Genomic DNA, 23,248 nt, shown 5'->3' with positions numbered 1-23,248 from the left:
GAAATGAACTAAGGCGCCGGCCACAGTGATTTGTCTTCGAAAACATTTATTTTTGTCCTTGCGAAAACTCAGCTAAATGTTTTCACCCATATGAGCGTTTTCACACTATTTTCAGCTATCCACATTAGTGCGTTCTTCTTTTTATCAAATCCGCATTTTTAATGCAATTCTGCCTATCGTCCACATTAAAAAATCGTCATAAAACCACAGGCGGCCCAAGCTCCAGCTGTGAGATGATCATCTTACGCAATAACGGTCATGGCGGAATTATAAGAGTTTGTATGAGCATATCTACGACCGCCCTCAGGAATAAAAAATATACGTCAAATTCTCAAAAAAAAAAACCTCACCTCGCTTCCACAGCGTATTGCTTGTTATCTGACCGCTTACTTTGATGAAAAGAGCCCATTTGAGCTAGTTGTTCATTTCGAGGTTTTCAACGTACATAAGAAAAGCCCAAGGCTGAACACTCCATTTCCGAACGCCTGATTCGAGAAGCGAAAAATCCAAGCTCAAAATGACAGGGCGGCCACAAATCCAACACAGAATCCAAGCACACTTACTGTAGTTTCATTTCAATTCACTACAAACTCAATCTTCCCCGTGCAACCGACGCTAAGCCGCGGTTTGCTTAAAAAATTTCCAGTTTAGAGGTTTCTAACAGCCCGCGACCACATCAACCTTGACACACGACCGTTGAAACCCTACCTCCTTTTCAAACTTAGCCTCGCCGGGGACCACACCGTCCGTTATTATCAATAAATTGTTTTAGAACCACGGGTCCCCGAGAAAGTTTACAAAACCCCCGTTTTACCAGTGCACATTGTAAACGAAGCGTTTTGAAAACGATGCGTTTTCAAAAGACTTTTGAAAGCGCTTCCCTTATCGTCAGCCTGTTGAGTTGTTTTTAGAACTGATATCTGCATAATGAGTGCAGAGGCGTTTAATTACGCGTTTTATTTTAGAAAACGCAATGGTATTGATGGACGTCACTAAAAGAGGGGTCCAAGTTACAATTTTTCTGCTGTAAAGATCATTCATACTGGCTTAAACAGGTTTTGTTTTTACGCTCTCTGAGGCATACTCAAGATTTCAAACTCAGGGAATGTTACAGATCAGGAGAGGAGAACGGTTGAGGAGCACTTGACCTTGAAATGATTTAGCGATACCACGTGTAAAGCCATCACAGTCACTATTTTAGTCCGCCTTTTCTAAAGAAACCATGGACCTGTATTTAGTGAAAAATTCTCGTTAAAGAACGCGGACATTGGCTTTTTTTGTGCCCCAAAACATTTCTTAGGCGGTCACTTTATGCTTCTATTTTGAAATTTGTTGTATTTATAGGAAATAGACCGTGTTTATTTAATACTATTTCAAACTTCCTTTGCACATGATTAAGCTAAATACGACGATGAGGAATGTCAAGCCACAAATATCAGAATGAGAAACGCCTGTACCGGCTGTCTCCAATCATGTTCGGCAACGAGACCCCCTGTTTATAATATGTCTCTTAAACCACAGGCAGACCACACCATGTGTTTGCGGTTAATAAGTGATGACATGAGAGGAACAGAATCTTTGATGGTTATAAAAAAAAGCTCTGAAAATTGTATATCTATATTAAATCTCGGTCTAAATATCTCCATAAAGTTAAATGAAATGTTAATCGACGCATTTGTGGTATTTTTCAACTTCAAAGGCCATTTGAAGCCACTTTTTACGAAATTACCCTTGGCCGGAGATTGTTAAGAGAAGAAAGGAAGTCTCCTTTTGTGGTCTGCCTGTGCTTAAACAAGCGAAAAAGAGCACGCGAGTGAAACTTGGTTTCTAGGCACTGATTACACGACAGTTAGATAATGCCACTCGGGAGTCACAAGATTGCTGATTGGAGGAACATGCTGGAACTTGAAATTAAAAGAACAGGGCCTTCATGAGATGACTGAGGTTCAAAAGAGCTGAATAACTAGCCAATACAATTTCATACATGTGGAATGCGCAAGATAACAAAATGTAAATAATCTTTTCCCAACAGTATTTTTAGAAAAAGGATTATTCGCCCGGTCTTAACACCAATTTAATGCAGTTGGTCGGAATTTGCGGGTTGCCACAGCTGCCGGTGAAGTTGTGAAGAAATGCTCGTTGTTTATTTATCATGAGGGGAAAATTAATGTTTAGTTTATTTGGGAGGCAGTCCCTCTGTGAGTGAAAAATTATGTAAATCCGTGACAAATTAAATTATTAAAAGCATTATGCATTTGACAATGAGTTTGAGAATGCATAAGAATAATCAGACGGCTGCCAAATGGAACTTATGAAAGTTTACATATCTAGTGACAGTTATCATACGGCCATTACTTCTGATAGTGTCTGATGTCACTTGCACAGTGAAAGCGGAACGATAGAGAGCCTGAATTGAATGAACTGTCAGCCGAGTTTTACTGCGATGGTCAACCCCCCAATTCTTAAAAGTGCTTCGAGACCGTGGTTTAAGGAGATCTTTATCTGTACGTACTGCATGAGAAACGACTAAAACACACGATTCGTTGCAATTTTTGTTTCATGTTCCGTTGCCAAAACCAATTTTTCTTCGAGAGAGACCTCATACTCTCTTGTTCGTTATCTTTCTCAAATCTGTGAAGTATTATTTCATTTCGTCTTTGAGTTATACAGTATAGGCACGACTGACTTTAGGGCTTCCAACAATCATATTAAAAAATTTTTTAAAGAAATTCAGATTAGAATTACTGTCAATCTTCTTCCATTTGTTACTGAACACAAAACGTGACGTTAACTGAAAAAGGTGAATGACTAAAACAGCTTGAGATTAAGTCCAACCCTTTTTTTATTCTTACACTCCTTTCGAATTTATCTGGCTGAGCGTAAGATCAACTCAGTATCTCCTCAAAGTTGAGTTTGCATTTGCCCAATTAGATAAATCATCTCACCATCTCAACATCTATATCTGTAATTAAAATTTTGTTCAACGTCGATAAATTTGACAGGTAAAGGTAATTTCATCGCGTACGTCTCTAACATTGCTTTTACAAATGACAGTAAAATCGAAAGGTAACGTTTGAACTAAAAAAAAGACGAATTAGGCCTGAGGAAACTGTGTCAATGAAAGAACTGATAGCAGCAGTCATTAAAAAGGCTCCCCCACATAAAGTACTCAGCTTGCCTAAAACTGCCTCTGGCGTTAGCAGGGGAAAGAATGAATTCAACGGCCGGATTAAGTTTGGAGGAGAGAAATTCTTCCATTTCTTCAGATCAGTGCTTTGTCTTGCCAGATCCAAGCCTTAACACAGTGATGGATCGACATACGACGAACCTTGTTACAGCCATTATAAACGGCTTATGTTCACCTTTCGCCGTTGTCGCCAATTTCTTAGTAGTGTTTGTGATCGCACGAAACGGCGGCCTTCACTCGCCGTCCAATCTTCTTTTGGCCAGCTTGGCGTCCTCTGACTTCTTGGTCGGTCTTCTGGTAAAACCATACTACATTGTGTTCCACTTACAGGAACACATTTTACATTTTGTGCCCTGTCTGTTTAGAGTGATTTACTCCGAAAGCTTCTGGGTGTGTTATGGAGTGTCGTTTTTGACACTAAGCGCTATCAGTTTTGAACGCTATATTGCGCTGCGCCTACATCTTCGCTACAAAGAGCTGGTTACTTCACAGCACGTTTTAAAGCTGGTTGTCAGCCTCTGGGTTTTGGAAATTACTCTGACTTCCTTGGAATGGATCTGGCAAAGCAGACATTTGCGGAAATTTCACGCTACGAGTTTTACAGGGCGTAATTATATTTGTCATGTATGCGCCATGTTGGCTGCACGCTTTTTTCTAAGGCTCAGTTCTATCCTATGTTTCTCGATTTTCCTGCGTTGTGGCTGGTGAGGTTCGATTACCATCCGAGCCAGAACAAAGATCACCAGATTCCTAACGACCATATGGGGGTTTTACGACACGATAGCTCGATTCCTACGCGATTTTTTGCTGTGACCCTTAAAGCGGTTTTCAAGCGTAACGAGGGTGAAACTAATTCGAACTTGAACCTTCCTATTAGCAGAACTACAAGACATGGTACCACCGTCTTGGCTCTTCCTAGCCGAGTTTTCTGGATGGACTTGACTCTCCATATGGATATAGAGTCTAACCCTGACCCGGAGGAAGACGCAGTTGCGACAAGAAGAGAAAGTTCACTGGAACCGTATTTAAATTATTGCGCCACCACAACAATAGCCTATTCAAGGAATCAATTACTCAATCTCATATCGAAATATCCCATCTCTCAAGACCTCTTACGTCTGCTTAAGAACCAGGACATCTTCAAAAGCAGGGGAGACCATGCAGGAGTTTCATTCCGAAACAAGATTTTCAATATCCCCACAAGTTATAGGCCTAAGAAGGATTCCAGATTCAACCAAGTAGGTTCAAATTTACATATCAAATCATTAGAGCGTCTAAATGTAAACAAAGCCAGATCGCCTGTTCATCCACCAGAGATTATTGACTTAGACCGAATTCAAGATTCTCACAGACTTAAAGTTCTTCATCTAAATATTCGTTCGCTCCGAAATTCTGAACACTTTATTCGACTTAAAGAACTGAATAAAAGAGGTAAATTCGATGTTATTACCATCTCCGAGTCCTGGCTGAACACGAGCGTTTTATCGCTGGAGGTGAACTTGGAAGGATACAAGCTCTCAAGACTTGATCGGCTCCACATGGGAGGGGGAGGCGTTTGTGTCCATACTAGCAATAATTTGAAAGCTAAGGTTTTAAAAGACCTTTCATCAATTTCCGAGAGAAATTTCCACCAACTCTGGATAAGTCTTCAGTGGAAGAAAACAAAGTCAACTGTAGTGTGTACGATGTTATTTTGGTGTCCTACCCTCAGTTGGTACGTGGTAGCGGCGTGATCAACTACTCCATCAGTGATCACCTGCCAGTTTTTGTAGAGCTTAAGGTGAAAGCACCCAAGCCTTCGCCCCACTACATAACAGCACGTAGTTATAAGAACTATGAGCCGGGCGTATTTACTGCTGATCTTGCTAACCAATCAGACCAGCTTTTGTCCATCTTTAGCTGCGGTGATGTGGATACCAAACTTAACACTCTCTATGATGTTGTTGGAAGCACGTTGGACTTGCATGCTCCCGTCAGAACAACCAGGATTCGCCATCGCCCTTGTCCATTTGTACTAAGAGGCATTAAACAACTCATGAAAACAAGAGACCTACTTCACCGCAATTTTTTTCAGTCTCGCGACCCCTCGGATTGGAGTAAATATAGAGAATCCAGGGATACCATCAAAGAAATACTGAGAGAAACAGAGCGGAATTATACTTTTCTTGAAGTTCAACAAAACAAGAGCAATCCTAGTTCACTCTGGAAAGTAATCAATCGCGTTATTCCATCAAAGAACAAAGAGCCTCAACGAGTTTATACCAAAGACTTGAAGACAGTCGCCGATGAATTTAATGTGTTTTTTACGTCAGTTAATTGACTGCAGCCCTCGCTGCTAGTCACCTTGCAGAAATTAATATCATCACTTGGTCAGAGCAGCAGTTACCATCACCACCTGCTGGAGATCTTTTTTACTATAAGGGTGTGTCGTGTGTAGAGGTGCGACGCACTATTTCATCGTTGCCACTAAACGAGTCTCCAGGCCCTGACAAAATACATACCCGAGTTTACAGGGATTGTCTTCCTGTGATCATGGGTCCCCTTACGGAGATTATAAACTCTTCTCTCGGGTCTGCTAAGTATCCCGATGCGTGGAAATTCGCGGAAGTGATTCCTTTACTTAAGGAAGGGGACCATGAAGTAGCCTCAAATAATCGGCCCCTGTCACTACTTGCTGTTGCTTCTAAGATATGTGACAAGGTTGTTCTCAATCAGTTTAGCGCATATCTTTTTAGCAACGGTAGACTCTCTTCTCCAGAGTGGAAATAAGAAATTTCATTCGACCGAGAGACTTTTAAGCCTCTTCATGGCGACCACCTCCTGGAGGGGCAATGGACAAGAAGAAACTTAACGCTTTGACCCTGTTTAGACCTTTCGAAGGCTTTCTTCGACCAGCGTGAACGTCATAATAAACTGCTTGGCTAAACTCTTCGATCCGTCGGAGCTTCTCCGCATGTACTGAACTGGTTTAAAAGCTATCTAGAGGGGCCGATCACAATCAGTTCGGCTCAATTCCATCTTGTCAGATCCCCTGCCTATCACACCACGGAGTCCCTCAGCGGGGGCAATTCCTCTCACCATTGCTATTTTGCATTTTATCTAAATGAATCTGCCTTGCGCGCCTCAAGTGAGTGGTCTTGAATCATATGTCGACGATTCCAAGGTCTTTCTGTCCGTTTCTTTAAACCCTGACGTAGGACACAATGCTGGACTGCAACCCTAGAACGAAGACCCTATTGCGCGGTCGCCGCTTGGTGCTGTGAAAACCAGCTGTTGATAAACCCAGATGCTCATCGTAACTAGGCAGCTGAGGAAGAGATTTTCCTCTTACTTCTGTGGTTGTCCTTTTCTGGGAAAGGCAGCTTAGAACCTGTCACGGTCAGCGAAGGATATTGAGGCGTTACCTGAGGACTCTCACCTCACATATGACCGCCGTTGTGTCCTCATGTATGGAACAAACTATGAGTACGAATAAATAGTTTTGATGGGAAAACGCTCGAACAATTAATACATCGTTAGTCTTTCTTTAGTAAAAAATGCTGTTACTGTTCGATAGTGTGGTCCAATACTTTCTACGACCCAACAACGAAGAAGTTACAACTAGCTGACAAAACTTTGCTTGTAAAGTTGTTTGGAGCTAGGGTACTGCTGGCTGGAGGTCAGAAGGGATATCTGACCTGCGTAAAGTTCAATTCATGTGACCCGCGGACTACTATATACGACGAACTAAACTGGCTCTCTGTAAACTCAGCTTTTAATTTTCTCAGAGCCACGTCATGGACTTAGTAAATGCATGAAACACATCTTGCCCCTAGTTAGCGGTTGAGTAGTCAAGTTGTTGTTAAGAGATAGGACATTCATCCTAATCGTAGGACACGAAATCGTTGAAGCTCTACAGATTCCATTCTCATAGGTCAGCGTCTGGTCCAGTCGGTCCCGTTTGCCTTTAGAGGGGCGAGGGCTCTAGAACAATATATCTCCTGAATTAAGACAGTGTGCCTCACTAAAGGCATGTTAAGGAGATACTTAAGAGTCCACATTGCCTTGCAAAAAAAGTTATTTAGTTTTGATAGAATTAGTGATATTAATGTAAATAGTCATTAGTTTTTGCTGATATTATTGATTCTAATGAAGTTATGTAATAGATGCGTGAAAAGCCCCTCGGGGAGGTTACGCATATTAAAGTTTTTTCTTCGTCGTACAATTAACAACTTGGAATGTTAAAGTTAATTTCGATCGGAGAATCCGTTGAAGATAGAGCAGGCAAGAAGCCAAAGTAATAAAAATGGCAGCTTCAGTGATTAAGTGGTAATGTTTTCAAGTGAGCCAAAATGTAATTTCGCAACCCTTTGTTAAAACTACACGCCAAACTGCAATAGTCAATTACGAATTTCTCATGGCACTTACTGGGATGATATATAGTTGACCAACAATCAAAATATTTCTTGATTTCGTCCGGATCATCTCATTTATTCTCGTGACCAGCGGGGAGCAGTGTAATATCAGAACTGGCTTGTTTGAAATGTTCAAGGGTAATGTACTAATGAGCTATTATATGCTTGTCAACCAGTTTCTGCAATCTCTCGTTCATTTCCAATAGAATTATCATATCACTTTCGACCTATCAATACCCACAGCTCATTTCAATATCTTGGGTCACACAAGACCAAAGAGTTGGTTAGTTCGACTGATTTGTTTAAAACCCTATTCTCTTTCAATTTTAGTATTATTATACGTACAACAACGTGGTTACCTGTGTTCCGTCAGGATTGATAATGATAGCCTTCACATGATCTGTATGACCTTTTAGTTTACAATGACTTTTGAGCATGTTCGAGGATCCCATACTCTCACAAAATCATAACCAACAAACAAGACATGCTAAGCTTCCTACACATATAGCCCTTGAAAAAAAAAGATCCATTCAAACGTATTTAGTATCTTCCACTGAATGAAGGAACAATTGGCAAAAAATATTTATTGAATTTGTATCATTATCAACCTAACTTTTCACCTAAGTATTTAGCCTGAAATTTTAAAACACCTGGGGCCCAGTTCCGTTTTCCAAAGCCAGATTAACGCCCACTCAAAGTTTAAATTTTAATCTGGGTTTGTTAATCTTTCCTTTGTTCAAAAGCCTTTTTGAGATGATTTTTCCCTCTATTACTTTCTGAGCGTATATAAGTCAATATTCAAATTCCTGCAGAAACATAATTTGACTGAATTTTCTTTTATAAGGTTTCAGATTGCAACATCAGACTTCACAATAACCTAGGTTATCTTAACAAAGCTAGTATTGGAACATCCGCACCCTGCACTCCTCCGCAGGGTAGAAATCTTATTAAGATCTTACAAGATCCTATAAGATCCTATAAGAATCTTACAAGATCCTTAATAAGATGTAAGATCTTATTAAGATTTTCAATATTTTGTAAATCTTATAAGATCTTGTCAAGTTTTCAATATGCTTCTTTATAAGATGGATTATTTTAAGAATCTAGCTATATCACTGATCTCATCAAGCCTTATACACCTGGTAGACTTCTTAGATCCTCCAATCAATTTTACTTTCTCCATCTAAATTTAATCTTAAAACTTATGGTGGCCGGTCTTTTACTATTGCCGCACCTTCTGTTTGGAATGCACTTCCATTCGAACTTAGATCTTGTAATTCCCTTTCTTCTTTTAAATCTAAGCTCAAGACGTGGCTTTTTAAAATTGGTTATGATGTTGTACAGAATGATGATGTTTTTATAGGATGACAATGTAGTTTTGTAGTTTTGTAGGTTTAGGATTTTGTTCTTATTTTTATTATGTAAAGCACTTTTGGACCATTGGGAATTTTATAGAATGACAATGTAGTTTTGTAGGTTTAGGATTTTGTTATTTTTATTATGTAAAGCGCTTTTGGACCATTGGGAATTAGCGCTCTATAAATACTGTATATTAATACTGTATATTAATCTTAGTAAGATCTTATAGGATTTCTTGTAAGATTCTTAATAAGATCTTATTGGGTGATCTTTCTAAAAATCTTGTGATATCTTAATAAGATCTTGTAAGATTTCTTGTAAGATTCTTAGTAAGATCTTATGGGGTGATCTTTCTAAGAATCTTGCTATATCTTAGTAAGATCTTACAGCATTTATTGTAGGGTTCTTAATAAGATATTACAGAGTGATCTTTCTAAGAATCTTGTTATATCTTAGTAAGATCTTGTAGGATTTTCTTGTAGAATTCTTGGTAAGATCTTACGGTGTGACCTTTCTAAGAATCTTGTTATATCTTAGTATGATCTTATAGGATTTCTTGTGGGATTCTTAATAAGATCTTTATAAGGTGATCTTTCTAAGAATCTTGTAATATCATTGTAAGATCTTATAGGTTTTATTGTAAGATTCTTAACAAGATACAATTTATAGTAATAGCTTTTAAGATTTCTTATCATTTTCTCAGTAAGATCTTTTAAGGTGATCTTAAATAGAATCTTGTTTTTTCTCAGTAAGGTCTTATAACATTCTCGGTAAGATTCTTTCATAAGAATCTAATAAGGTGACCTTGTTAAGAACTTTGTTTATCTTAATAAGATCTTCAAAGATGTTTGGTAAGATTTGTGCAATATTCGATCTTATAAGATGATCTTGGTAAGAATCTTTTATATTGTAGCAGTAAGATCCTATAGGGCTGTTGTAAATAATAACTATTAATATGACAATAAAAAAAGTCTAAAAGAAGTCTAAGATTTCTCGCAAGATTCTTAGCAACAAGACTTATATTAATAAAATCCCTTGTAAGAATCCTGTAAGAATCTTGTAAGAATCTTGTAAGATTCTTACAAGATTCTTATAGCGGAGCTCGCAGAGTGTAGCCCCATATTATACAAAATAGTAGTAACCCATCAAGCCGAAAAAATTTGGTTGTACGACCGTACGAGGTGCTACTTTTACTATACCGCGGACATGCCAATGCCACAGCTTTGTCCAGTAGTCCAGTGGTCAGTGCACTGGGCTCCAAGTTGGACAACCTGGTTCTAGTCCTGGCCGGGGCATTGTGTTGTGCCCTTGAGATGTGCAGGAAAAAAAAACTGCAAGCTCCGCTTTTAGGCTTGGCCAAATCTATATATTAAGAATCTTACAAGAGTCTTACAAGAATCTTGATTATATCTATCATAAGAATCTTGCTAAGATCCTATTTAGGACTCCTATCAAGATTCCTATTAAGAATCCTAATAAGATTTCTACCTGGGTATCAGTCTCTGGGATAATGATGCAGGTGAAAATAGAATAAAAATTAAAAAAAACATTCCCTACCACAGATACATGTTGTAATGTAGCGGGGTCATGAAGTTCCTAGTCCAAGGATTTGAATCATCTCATCAAGGAAATTAATAATATTTCTCAAATATATTCATCAAGTAAGATGGATATCACAGAAACTTTGCAGTGTTTCTGACATCACTGCAGTTCAAAATGTAGCTAAAATTGACCTTGTGCATGGTGCCCTTAGCTAACATTTTCATAAATTGTTGTGACACAAAAATGCCTAGTGTGTATGCCTTTGTCATGCAATCTTTTCCTCAGCATACTCTCCCTGGTAAAATCAACATTCTGCAGCATACAATAACCCATACATGAGTATCAGGAAAACACTAGCCAATAAATTAAGAATTTCTATGCTAGAAATTTGCCATTTTTTCAATTTAAGGAGGACCTATTTAGAGAAAACAGGGACCAAAGAGGAGTCTTGATGTGAGGAAAACAAAGAAAGAAAGGAAATTGAGACAGTGCAGTAGCTTCGTGTATAGTTAGCAACTCTCAAATCAATTTTGTGGTCAATCATGTTTTCAAATAATTTACTTCCGATCAATAAAAAAACATGCAACTTTTATAAAATACTTAGCGCTTGGAAAATTTTTTTCTATTACCATTTGACAGTTAGCTATAAGTTCTATGTGGCTATCATTTTTTAAATCTTGCAGAGTTACACTCTGGAATAAACCTTTTTTTCTTTTTCATGTATAAATATCAAGGGAATTTTATGTGGGGGCCTATAAAGCTTAACTCACAACCTTTGTCTTCTTTTTCAGGTTTCTTTTTTATAACAATTGTTTTTAATTTTTACTATGAATACTTAATGAGTATATTTAATCAGTATTTGCTGTAGTTGAACAATTCTATTCCAAATAAAGTGAGCAAAAAGAGCAAAACTGTGTTAAAGCAATTCTCTCATTTACTTCAAAAGATAAAATGAAATTTAACAAAATATACAATGCAACTTAAAATCATGTTTGTTGACTACCTACAGGGTGCATGAACATCATAGTGCAGATTACTGATACATCCTTCTCTAAGTGGTCACCTTCACCTCCCTGGCTACCTGAGCAGTAGGAATAGTAAAAAAATAAATGAACAGGTCAAGTGTTAAAATCCAACACAAAGAAGTACTTACATGCAACTGTGTTCTATATGGGGATTAAAATTACTAATATTGGTTCTATGTATGCAATGGCATGAAGATGATTGAGTAAGTGCTGATAAATTATAAAAGAAGATTCATTAGAAATGCAATGGACAAAGAAAAGAGTGATTTGCAAGGAAATCATGTGCTGTTTCCCTTGCATATAACAACCTTCAAAGTGATTTACTCAACCCACTGAATATAAATTAAACAGAATTCAAAGAAGCTATGGATGTAGAGGCAGGATTTCTCTGTTGAAAACTCTGAAGTCAAACTTTTAATTTCTTGTTTAGCCCATACCAAAATGGTGGAAAGGTCCACCAAGAAAAAGATCCATTATATTTTGTCATTTTTCAAATGATATTAATGCTCAGTCAGGTTCAAGAGTTGCTGCAAAAAAAACAGCAATTCTCTTCCAATTGGGTTCTCAGCAATAAACTGAAGAGGTTGTTGGTTAGCTTCAACAACCTTTTGTAAATACTTTTGGCAAATGTTATCAAGTTGTGCACATTATGATTTGATTGTTTTAATTCTAGCCTAAAATTGATACCTGTTTTGGTTTGTTTGGCTTTTTTTTAAGGTACTCAATTTTAATTTTTAGTTCTGGACTCTTGATTATCTAAACTATTCAACCCTGTCTGGAGTCTGGATGATCAAGATTTTGATTCTACAAACAAAACTTGACCTTGAACAATATGTTCAAGTGAGTTTTGGCCCACTATGTGACCTTTTCTTATTGTGTCAAGCATGAGAATCAGCTAAAAATCACAACAATAATTTAATGATAATTATAATATTTTGGCACCTCAAAAGTGAATGGGAATAAATTCTCATAGCATAGCCAACTACTTAAAAAAATTATTTGCTTAGGAAAGAGAAGGGAAAACAAATCATGGCTCTCCAGCAAGAAATCAATCATTTTTTCTTATTATTTATAAAAAAAGCCATCTTATCATGGTATATACAAGAAAATGACTCTCTTACTTGTTCTACCATTGCAGCAAAGGACTATATCATTCACCCAGTCTGCGTGGTGTTCAAGTGATGCTATGTAACAGTTCTAGAACCAGACAAATAATAACTGTTCTTCAAATTGATATAAACTTGGCATGAACTGCAAGTCACCATGTAACCATGTAACCAATCACAAACCCCTAGCGTATGTTTTACTGAATACAATAATTGAACAGTAAACATTTTGTTATATGTGGATCTCTGACTAGAATTCAGGAATTCATTTTGACTTTGTACCCTTTGAATGGAATTAAACACTTGCCTTGCTCCACTTCCGCCCCCCCACCCTGGGGGTTCATACCAACAGGTGACCTGAGATGCCTCACACATCCCAATACAAATCACACTTCCTAAATTGAACAAGGTTCATTTTGGAGATACTGAATCATTCTTTTGATAAAAACAGCCCTAGATACCCATCGAGTGAAGATACTGCTGGGCTGGAAAAAAGACATATTGAATCTTCATCCTCCTACTTTCATTTGGTTTTAACTCAGATGAGCTTGTTTACGTTTGTAAACAAGTCTTCTTTATTTCACATTTACGAGCTATTATTTTCCACGAACAAGAACCAGAGAAAAAAGCTCTGAGTCCTTCTTCCAGCTCCAGTTTATAAGAAAAAGCAAATTATTCTGCGCCAATGTTAATATTACACAAATAAAACCACACACCTTGTCCACAATTGTGTTCCAACATCGAATGATAGCATCTCGTCCTACAGAATATAGCCGACCGGTATGTTTATCAAACTGAAGCGCCTGACCGATGCAGAGGTTCTTCTTCGTCTCGTATCACAAACGAAATTTGTGACTTTTCTCTTCGGCATGGCGTGGTTGTGAGGATGGCCATGCGAGTGGCCAGAAGGCGGCGGCATCCCTGCCGCCATCTTGCACCTCTTCCTGTCACAACAGCAATTTAGGTTCCAGTTTTCCGATTCTTGTAATCCATCCGCGGAATATCCTCTTAGACAGGAATCATTACAAATCGATGTTTTCAATCAGTAAGGTAATGATAGGAAAGGAAAAATTTTAATTTAAAGAATATAGTCTAATTGATCGTCAAAATACCAGAGATAGTTTTGTGATCTGTGTAAGCTTCATTTAGCGTCTTCTAACATCTCCCACCATGTGTAAGGGAAACCAAACACAAACTAAAGACAGTTAAGTCCCAGTCCCGTGACAATCATGTGACATTCCCGAGAGAGGTACGTTATTTCAAACCCCCGTAACATGTCTCTCGTGAGAAGTCTTGTTGCGTTTGCATTCGCATTTTTCGTGGCAGTGAGTCCACTGGAGGTAAAAAAGCAAAAATCATCGCCTCCGCACATTTTGTTTATGCTTGCTGATGATCTCGGGTGGATCGACGTAGGATTTCATGGATCAAAAATCAACACTCCAACCATTGACTCATTGGCCAAAGAAGGAGTCATACTCGACAATTATTACGTTCAACCTCTTTGTACACCAGCCAGAGGAGCACTTATGACTGGAAGATACCCCATTCACACAGGTATAGTAAATATGCCGCCGTTGCTTTGGTATTTCGCGCAAAGCAGTACTAGTTTAGCATTGCGTGACAATCACTACAAAATCTAATTGATGTAAGGTAACACTTTCTATGTTGCCCCTATGAGCCTTACCTCCCCCGAGCAAGGTGAATGATCTTTTCGGGAAAGACATTTTAATGTTTTTGAGCTTTTGCTTTCGGCTTGGGATAGGTGATAAAAAAGAAAATGATTTGCAGTGTAGTATCGGATTACCGTATTTACCCGTGTATAATACGCGCCCATGTGTAATACGCACCCGATTTTTGACCAATTTTTTCATAAAAAAAGTTTTCACAGCAAAAAAAAACGTTAATTCTTCCTACAACTGACGTTTCGCAGTGGTAAGTTTCGTTACCATTTCGAATTTCTTATCGCTTGTGATTACAGTAATACGCTACGATCGTAATGTTTATCTCGTCAGCTGTTTCTTAAATACTCTACTAAATTTATTTATGGATCGAAATTGAAAATGTTTCATCGGTAGATTATTTAACTCAAGCTAATAAAGACCAATTACTATTAGGCTTTTGTTTACTTTCTTTGTTGTGTTTTAGTAGCTTGGCCTGGGTAGGGTACCTTAAGGTGGCTGTTTATAGTATTTTACAAGGCTGTAGATATAACATATGCATAATTAATTTCTTCCTTAGCAAATGTTTGTCACAAAGCACTCGGTAGGAGGTCAGTAATAAAAGCTACAGCCTTAGACTATGTATGGAAGATTCTTTCAGAAGCTAAATGTCATTGCTATGGCAACTACGGATAGAAGTGCTTGGCTAGTTTTTTTGACCTACCTGACTTCTAGACGGTGTTTCTAGGTTTCTACGCGGTGAATTTTTTGTTTTGTTTTGAGGGAAACAGAGTAAACATCCAAGAAAATCTGTACAATAATTTTTGGGGGAATTCGCAATTTTCGTTTTTGACCCGTATCACATTAATGTAAGTATAAAATTTGATGATTTTTTTTCTTAGAGCGAGAAAAAGAAAAATCCTATCCATGTGCCAAATTTAAAAAAAAAATAACCGTCTAGAACGTGCCCAATATGCGTTTTTGGATCACTCCAAAACCCTTGTTTTCGTGACATCACCAAAATAGAAATTCTTCGAGTTACGGTACTGCGCATGCTCACGTTTCGCTTTCTTCGAACGTGATAGTTGAAAATTAGCTAAGAAGTAGAAGCTTACTTTTCCCCACTACGGCGAAAAGTATACCTGAGTGTTTTAACACTGATGGAAATGCGTTTTAACTTGTGGTTTCCTCCGCTGCTTTGTAGTGTTCAACGATCTTGGCTAAAATACGGGTTATTTTTGTCAAACGCGGGGCTTTGCTAGTTGTTTGAAGATGGAGGCAGACACAATACGCCAACAAACCCTTTTGCTCCGAACTTCTCGAAAATATTCTGAAGATCTCGACATGAAATGCCACTTCTGGCTATTTTTTCAGCAATATGTTTGCTTAATGGGAAATCCCGCGTTTGTTTGATGATAAAGAGTTCCTCGGAACGTCTGCAGGAGTTCGTAGCGACGATCAAGGTATTTCATGTCGTTTTCTGCTTACTGTGTTGTTGACATGTTTTCTATCAACATGTCCTCTGAAATGTTCAAACGTGATTCAAAGACTATTCTTCTTAAAGCTCTAACATCCTCCATTGCATCGTATGCGGGGAAAGGTTCTTGGAAAAGTGTCTGATAAATGGATTGTTGATTTAATTTAACTGTGGAACCATCCGATAAGACCAGAAGGGATGTTTATGTTTGACCAAGTTCTTTATCACAGGGAGAGTGTCAGAAAAGAAAACGTTACGACAGGAAAGTTTTTCACAAAGTTGATATCCACCTTGACGAAGAAGGGTTGGCGTATCGAAAACCTGAGAGTTGTGCTCGATTAAAACAGTATAAATATTATTATCGCTTTTCACACGCCTGACAGTTTTCTCTAAGAAGGTTAGAAAATTTTCCAATGACTTTCCAAGTGACACAGTTTCGACTGGTTGATTGTCTTTGAAAAGGGTCCTGACGTCTCTGACTGTTGGGACACTAAAACCATTTACCCTTGTAGCATGAATCTCTACATCCCTCGAAGGCAATATATAGTTGTTGAAACAGTGCAAACCTGATTGATCAACTGCTGAAAGTCGACATATTTCTGCGGTTTTTCCAGACGTGTTTGTCTCAATATCGTAAATGACGAAATTGTGAGCAGTGTTTCTGTCAAAGGGAAATTTCACCTACTTTACAGTGCTGACAACATTTCAATGAAGTTCGCAAAACATCCAAGTCCATAATTCTACTTCCATGTGGAATGCAATTTTCCTTCTTTCTTTGTTTCAGATTAAAATTCAAAACTTGTACGTTTTAATGGTAATTATATTATTAGGTTGTAACTGTAACCAAACATTTGTTGGAATTTTAAAATGAAACGTCAAAATGTTCAGGTATAATCATGTTGATGACATAATTTGCTATGAACCACCTGTGGTAAAATACAAAATTCAACAATTTTCGAGCAAAGGGAGTCTTGATGAAGCACTTGTCTTAAAACTTTTGGGTGAATTACTTGGTGCTACGTAAAGCGAAAACAAGATTTAAACCACACCTGACTTAAACGGGTTTCTTTTTTCTTCGGTGGGGACCAATCTTCGACCATTCCTTGAAACTCTTATTTCCTCTTTGCCCTCCACTCCTTTATCCCATGAGTCCTGTCGTCCATGTTTTCACTTCGAGTGGGTTTCTTTTGTGACCCGAACCGACCCTTTTCGTCACGCGCTGGTGGTTGTTCCCGTGTCGGTTGGACCTCTGCAGACACTCCAGCTTTTTTCGGTGTTTCATCGCTCATGGAACTCAAAGCGAAGCCTCCAACCGTAAAAGTGCACCGTGACCACTCTGCGACCTTCTTCGCGTACGATCACGACCGTCTTCTCTCTCTGATGTCGGCGCCATAAATACTGCGAATTGACTCCTCAGTTTAACCACGTCAGGAGAAGACGAAAGAAGCGTATTTTCAAACACATTTCTAGGCGTTTTTCGATGAAGATTTGTTCGGGACAAAAAGGAGAGCGGTAAGTGGAACGCGACTCGCGATAAAAGTGTCGCCGCCATGGTTATTTTGTTTTTTCTTTAAATACTCGCGCGCTCGCGCCATTCGTACCCATGCTTCGCACGCCGAAAAAAAACTATATAGAGCCACCATAAATTTTCTTTTGATGATAGTTGGATAACATTAGGAGTGTTTCACATCCCCCCTAGAGTTCTGTGGCACAGCGAAGAACATCAACGTTTGTTGAAAAGAAAAATATGGAATTGTTTAAAGGTGTGCGCGAAAAATAAACCAAATTTGAATTTGTCCATAAATGGGTTGTTATGACTAGTGCACCTTAGAAAGCAAAATAAAGTATGAGGTCTGCATAAAACAAATACTCTTACCTAAGAAGGTATCACTACCACACCGGCAAAAACTGTAAAACAGTCCTTGGCGCGGATCTTGTTTCGTAAATTACTGTTTCAGGGATCTGAATATCAGTACTTTAGTGTTAAAGCTATTAAAAAAAATAAAAGAGAAAAATAACAAGTTGTTGTTATAATGAGGGCCTTTCCGCACCAGCGACAAAGTTATTAATTCAGACAAATTTTCTGTTATCACCAACATTTTACAAGTGCGGATGGTTTGTTACGACTTGACAAAATTTGGCCGAGGTGGAAAAATCTTCTAACACACCGCCGACAAAATTTGTTTCGGTTTAAACTTTGGCGAATCGACTAAACAAATAAACCGTGATAAACTTGTCCATCAAACCGTGATAAACTTGTCAATCAAACGTGTAATTGAACTGAGATCAGTTTACCACAGAGGCAAAAATTGTCCTTTGCTGCAAAATCCCCGAAAATAGACGTCGCATTGGAAACTTCACGATTTTTTTAAAATTTAAATGATATTGAAAAAAGCTGGCGAATCGCGCAATGTCTTGTGGTTGACTAAGATCCTTTGAAGACCTTTAAAGGGTAGGTTTAAAGAAACTGTGGTGCTGCGTCGCTGGGAGTTATAAGAAGAGATTTTGGTTTTATCAAATAAGTCGATGATTAAATTGGCCACCGTAAAGAGTTTCTAAACCTGACGTTTTCAGCGTCAGCTCTTAATTCGTCTGTGCAAAACAACAGTGCGAAGGAGACCAGTGTGAGAGCCGGCTGCAGATAGAAGTTACTTTAGCATTGAGCCAGTAGTCGGTCTATTTACTTGCCAAATCATAAGTAGAGGGGGAGGGTGCATCATGATTAGCTTATATGTTGTCAGATCATTTACGTTTTTATCCAACTCTTGCAGGACTTCAGCATGAAGTGGTTCACATCTCAAATCCATTTGGATTGCCATTAGATTTTCAGACCCTTCCAGAACAGTTAAAGAAAGTTGGTAAGCCACAGCCTTCCAAGATCCGGCCCTTCAATTAAAAGAATGAAAAGATTTTTTAATTCCAAATGATATTTATTTTAAAAAACAATTTTTTCCAAGAAAGAAGCCCTTCACACCAAACCGTAAAGGCTGATCAACTTAAATGGGAGCCTTACCCGACACCCATTTCGCGTTGCTTTCTGTCTATGTTCTTCTCGATTATTATGGCGTTTTGTTTATACCTCATTCTGCGCAAATAAATCTTCAAAATACTTCAATAATTCAATTTACAAATGGGGTGTCTTTCTTAAATTTTTTTCTGTCAGGTTACGCGACTCATTTGGTTGGCAAGTGGCATCTTGGTTTCTACAAATGGCCTTATGTTCCAACCAACCGAGGTTTTGACTCCGCTTATGGATTCTGGGATGGTTCTGAAGATCATTATGATCACACACGTGACAAAGTGGTTGATTTTCGCAACGGAACCGAACCTGTTTTAGACCTGAACGGAAAATATGCAACATTCGAATATGTCAAGGTCTAATAGTTGATATTTCCACGTAACTATGGTTTATAACGCAACATTTGTTAGACTTAGGCGGTAAATTACGATTAGTCGATGCAAAGACCCGTCGTGGAGGACGGTGAGGTCTATAAGGCCATATCTTCTCACGGCTGCTATGACATAAATCAACTATGAGTTTGATTCTCCTATCAGACGGGGTTCGAATTCATCGCCGGTAACCTCCTAGTAGAGTGCTTCAGACCTCCCACGAAGTTTGCTATTGCCCAATTAAAGTTATACAAGTTATACATAGCACTTCTACAAAGCAACTCCTTCTCTCCTACCTACATCCTGAATGCATATTTTACCTTATACGGTTGTTTTTATTTTATGATTTCATCAGAGGATAGAGGAGATTTTGGATCAACATGACCCAAAACAGCCCCTGTTCCTGTACATGGCCTTCCAGAATGTTCATGATCCCGTCCAGGCACCAGAACAGTATGTGGACAAATTCTCGTTTATTCATCAAAAGGTGCGCCGAGTGCATGCTGGAATGGTCGCTGTACTGGACGAAGCTGTTGGCAACATCACTAAAATGTTTAAAAGGAAAGGGTGAGTTTCGTATCAGTTCCCTTGAAGGTTTGATGTTTTGATTCTATTGTGAGCTTGAGCAGCCATTATCTTAGATTCGTGCTATCACAGTACTGGGCAAGACTCTTATTACATGAGGATCTCTTTGGGTTTTCTATATGCAAAGATTACGGCAGCCGTGATAACTCTGTTGATTTGAAGGATGAATACAAGCGTTTGTGATCTTCATTGTTCTTGTCCAGGCTATGGGAGAACACTTTAACAGTCTTCAGCACTGATAATGGTGGATCACCTCCGCATGGCGGATATAACTGGCCTCTTAGAGGAACAAAACATACCTTATGGGAGGGAGGAGTGAGAGGTGCTGCTTTTGTCCACGGAAAAATGTTAGAAAAGACCGGCGTGAAATGCGAAGGACTTTTACACATCAGCGACTTCTTTCCTACTCTCATCAACCTTGCAGGTGTGGTTATCTATGACTTCATTTCCACTTCTCTGATTATCCCTCACTTGAGGGTGTGTCTTTTCCATTTAATTTTGAAGATTGTTTAAGAAAACTAACTCTATAAGAAGTTAGTCCGTGGAAATAAGACTCCCGAACAAACATCTCGTATGGAACATAATGCAGAAAGGCAAGTTATCCATTAAGTTACAAACGTAGCGAGAAATGGAGCGAATATCATAATTGAACATCTTTCGTCATAATGTTTGTTAGATTTGTTTACTTTACTCTTTTAGAGAATTAGTCGTAATACCTGAGAGTTAATTTAGTAAATAGTGTTCTTGCCTCATTTCTTTTTCCCTTTCTCCTCTATTGCCTTGTCTTTCATGTGTTTGTTTGTGAAAACCTTATAAATAATATTCTTATCATTCTGGTTTGACCACAGGTGGTTCGTACGATGCAAAACATCCTATCCCCATTGATGGCTTTGATGTGTGGAGCACTTTGTCACGTGGAGAAGCTTCTCCTCGAACAGAAATCTTGCTTAACATCGATATTCCACCTTCTGGGACAAGTAAAATGTTGGGAGTCGACTGGCAAGGAATGGCTCTTCGGAAGGGAAGCATGAAGCTTTTGATGAATGTTAAAAATATCACCTGGTTTAAACCACCCGAGCTGGGCGGAGTTCCAGTTGATGTTGTTTTGTCTAAAGGGTTTCTTAAAGAGGAGACAAATGAAGAGATTCTGGAGCAGTTGAGGATCTATTACATGGTCAGTGCTGTAATATTTGAATCGTTTTTCCCTCACCAGTACCTCGAAATCACTACCCGAATAACAATAGCAATACTTAATCAACCCTCAAATATGTTTATGCAAATCACTTCGTATGCCAGAACTTCTACATCGAATCCTTATTAAAAGTTATTTATATTGGAATCTTACAGGGAAATGCGGACCTTTTGGACGTTGTACTTTATAACATCACAGCTGATCCTGAAGAGAGACACGACCTCAGCACTGAGTTACCTGATGTTCTGAAGGAGATGAAAGATAGAATGAATTATTACCTAAACACTACAGTTCCTGCCGCCTTTAAACCTGCTGACCCAAATGCACTAAAAGAGGCTCGTAAGAATGGTATTTGGGGACCGTGGATGTAGATCGGAGCTGGTCGCATTAAGCACGTCCACAGTAAAGAGATAGGAAACTGTTTGATTCAAATAGGTATTTTTACATTTGTAGAGTATCAAAGACAAACGTTGTTTTTCCTTACAGTTTTATTGATTCCAAGTCACTTTGTGAATGGTATCCCCAGTTTTACAAGCCATTACATTGTTAATAGCACATGTGAGTGAGTTTTAGCAACTGTTTTTTAATAGCATGTCTTAAAACAAGATTATCGACAGTAAATGTAATAATGGTGGGGAAGACAAAAGTGACAAGAACGATTCCGGAGTCACCCGATTTTTTGACTAGCGGTAGTTAGAATCAAATTTGTACTTTGATGTCATGGAAACCACAATAAATGCCTTTGTCTAATTTATTCCGTTCTATTGCACTAACTTATTCAGTGGCTTTGTGTGATGCTGTTGCCGGTACTATGAATTAATGTGACGTAGTTGTTGCTTTCGTCATTATCCACTCTTGGATGGAGAGTGAAACTGTTTTAGTAAAATATCCTTTAAAAATGAGCGCGGAGGTGGACAGACGCGATGAAGCAGCCCAGTTAAGTTTCTTCCAGCGTCTGTCCTCGGTCTTGTTTTAATTACTTGTCTGGTAGGCTACCTACTGTGCGAAAAACTCATCCACACCCCAGACGAGCTTTATCATTAGGTATCTAAGATTGGGCCAATGAATCAACCTGTTTCTAGAATCTTCTCTTCCGGTGCAACTTAAAGACTCCTCTTAAAATCCACGATAAAACTTTTCTAATACCTGCAGCCGGTTTTAGTCTCCTTGGTTACAGCTCGGTGTCCGAAAATTGATGTCTTTTCAATCCCGGTAACATGTCTCTCCTGAGAAGTCTTGTTGCGTTTGCGTTCGCATTTTTCGTGGCGGTGAGCCCACTAGAGGCAAAAAAGCGGAAATCATCTCTTCCACACATTTTGTTTATGCTTGCAAATGATCTCAGGTGGAGCGACGTTGGATTTCACGGATCAAAAATCAACACTCCAACCATTGACTCGTTGGCCAGAGAAGGGGTTATACTCGACAATTTGTATGTTCAACCGGTCTGTACACCAGCCAGAGAAGCACTTATGACTGGAAGGTATCCCATTCACACAAGTATAGTTAATGTGCCGCTGTTGCTTTAATATTTCGCCTATAACACTACTACTTTGGCATTCAGTGACAATCGCTACAAAATCCCACTGACTTAGAGTAAAACCCTGATACACCTTCAATAGTACCCTACCAAGTCTTCTAAAACAAGGTCAATGATCTTTTCTGAAAAGACATTTTAAGAGTCTTTAGATGTATCGGCTTTTTTCTTTAGGCGAGGGAAAGGCTATCCGAAAAAAAGAAAAAAGATTGCAGCACAATATTGGGAAGCATGGCCTGGGCGAGGCACTTTTTAATTTTCATTTGATGATAGTCGTATGACATTAGAAATGTTCGAACAATCTGCCGAGAATTTCTGAGGTACAGCGAAGATTATCAACGCTCGTGAATGAGAGAGAGATTGAATTCTGCAAAGATGCGTGTAAAAGAAAGTTATTATTTTAATTTGTCAATAAATGGGTCGTTATAATCAGTGGCACCTTTGAAAAGAGAATAAAATATAGGGTTTGTATAACACAAAGGTTCTTGCCTGTGATTATGTTACGAGAGAATTTTCTGAAATATTATAAATGCATATCACGAGAAAGGTTCAGAAACCATGCCAGCCACTTAATAATATCACAGAACAGACTTACATTAGACATACATTACATGAGTGATGAGTAATGTTATAGATAAAGAGATGTTATAGGTTTACAAATACACGTGCGCTTTTCCTTAAGTGTGTGGGAACAGGGATTTTGATTAGTTATTGCATTAACTTATACATGTAATTTAAACCTCTAATACACTCTGTTATCATTCTGTTGACAACAGTTTTCTTAGCAGTAGTTCTGCCA

At 38.5% G+C, this 23,248-nt stretch overlaps 1 protein-coding gene and 1 long non-coding RNA gene across 2 annotated transcripts; one reads left to right on the top strand and one right to left on the bottom strand.

Annotated features, from left to right (window-relative positions):
- Positions 1-11,243: 11,243 nt before the first annotated feature.
- On the bottom strand, positions 11,244-13,583 carry LOC136277297 (uncharacterized). Its single transcript, XR_010715846.1, has 3 exons — positions 13,330-13,583; positions 12,629-12,704; positions 11,244-11,563 (listed from the first exon to the last, which is right to left on the bottom strand). It is a non-coding gene; the product is annotated as an uncharacterized lncRNA (long non-coding RNA).
- A 20-nt stretch (positions 13,584-13,603) lies between these two features.
- On the top strand, positions 13,604-21,637 carry LOC131778733 (arylsulfatase B-like). The gene is made up of 7 exons (XM_059095184.2): positions 13,604-14,167; positions 18,520-18,606; positions 18,912-19,123; positions 19,494-19,705; positions 19,927-20,147; positions 20,572-20,897; positions 21,071-21,637. The coding sequence occupies exons 1-7, from the start codon at positions 13,888-13,890 to the stop codon at positions 21,284-21,286; spliced, it is 1,554 nt and encodes a 517-aa protein (XP_058951167.1). The 5' UTR covers positions 13,604-13,887; the 3' UTR covers positions 21,287-21,637.
- The last annotated feature ends 1,611 nt before the right edge of the window (positions 21,638-23,248 follow it).

This window comes from Pocillopora verrucosa, chromosome 12 (genome assembly GCF_036669915.1).
Source record: "Pocillopora verrucosa isolate sample1 chromosome 12, ASM3666991v2, whole genome shotgun sequence".
NCBI classification, from domain to species: domain Eukaryota; kingdom Metazoa; phylum Cnidaria; class Anthozoa; order Scleractinia; family Pocilloporidae; genus Pocillopora; species Pocillopora verrucosa.
The sequence above is the reverse complement of the archived record's forward strand: the minus strand, read 5'-3'. Positions and strand labels throughout refer to the sequence as shown.

Excerpts from the sequence above, each read along its gene's own strand:
- LOC131778733 (XM_059095184.2), top strand. The coding sequence starts at position 13,888 with ATGTCTCTCGTGAGAAGTCTTGTTGCGTTTGCATTCGCATTTTTCGTG. Across the intron at positions 14,168-18,519 it reads AAGATACCCCATTCACACAG|GACTTCAGCATGAAGTGGTT; the intron begins GTATAGTAAATA and ends CAACTCTTGCAG. Across the intron at positions 20,898-21,070 it reads AGTTGAGGATCTATTACATG|GGAAATGCGGACCTTTTGGA; the intron begins GTCAGTGCTGTA and ends GGAATCTTACAG.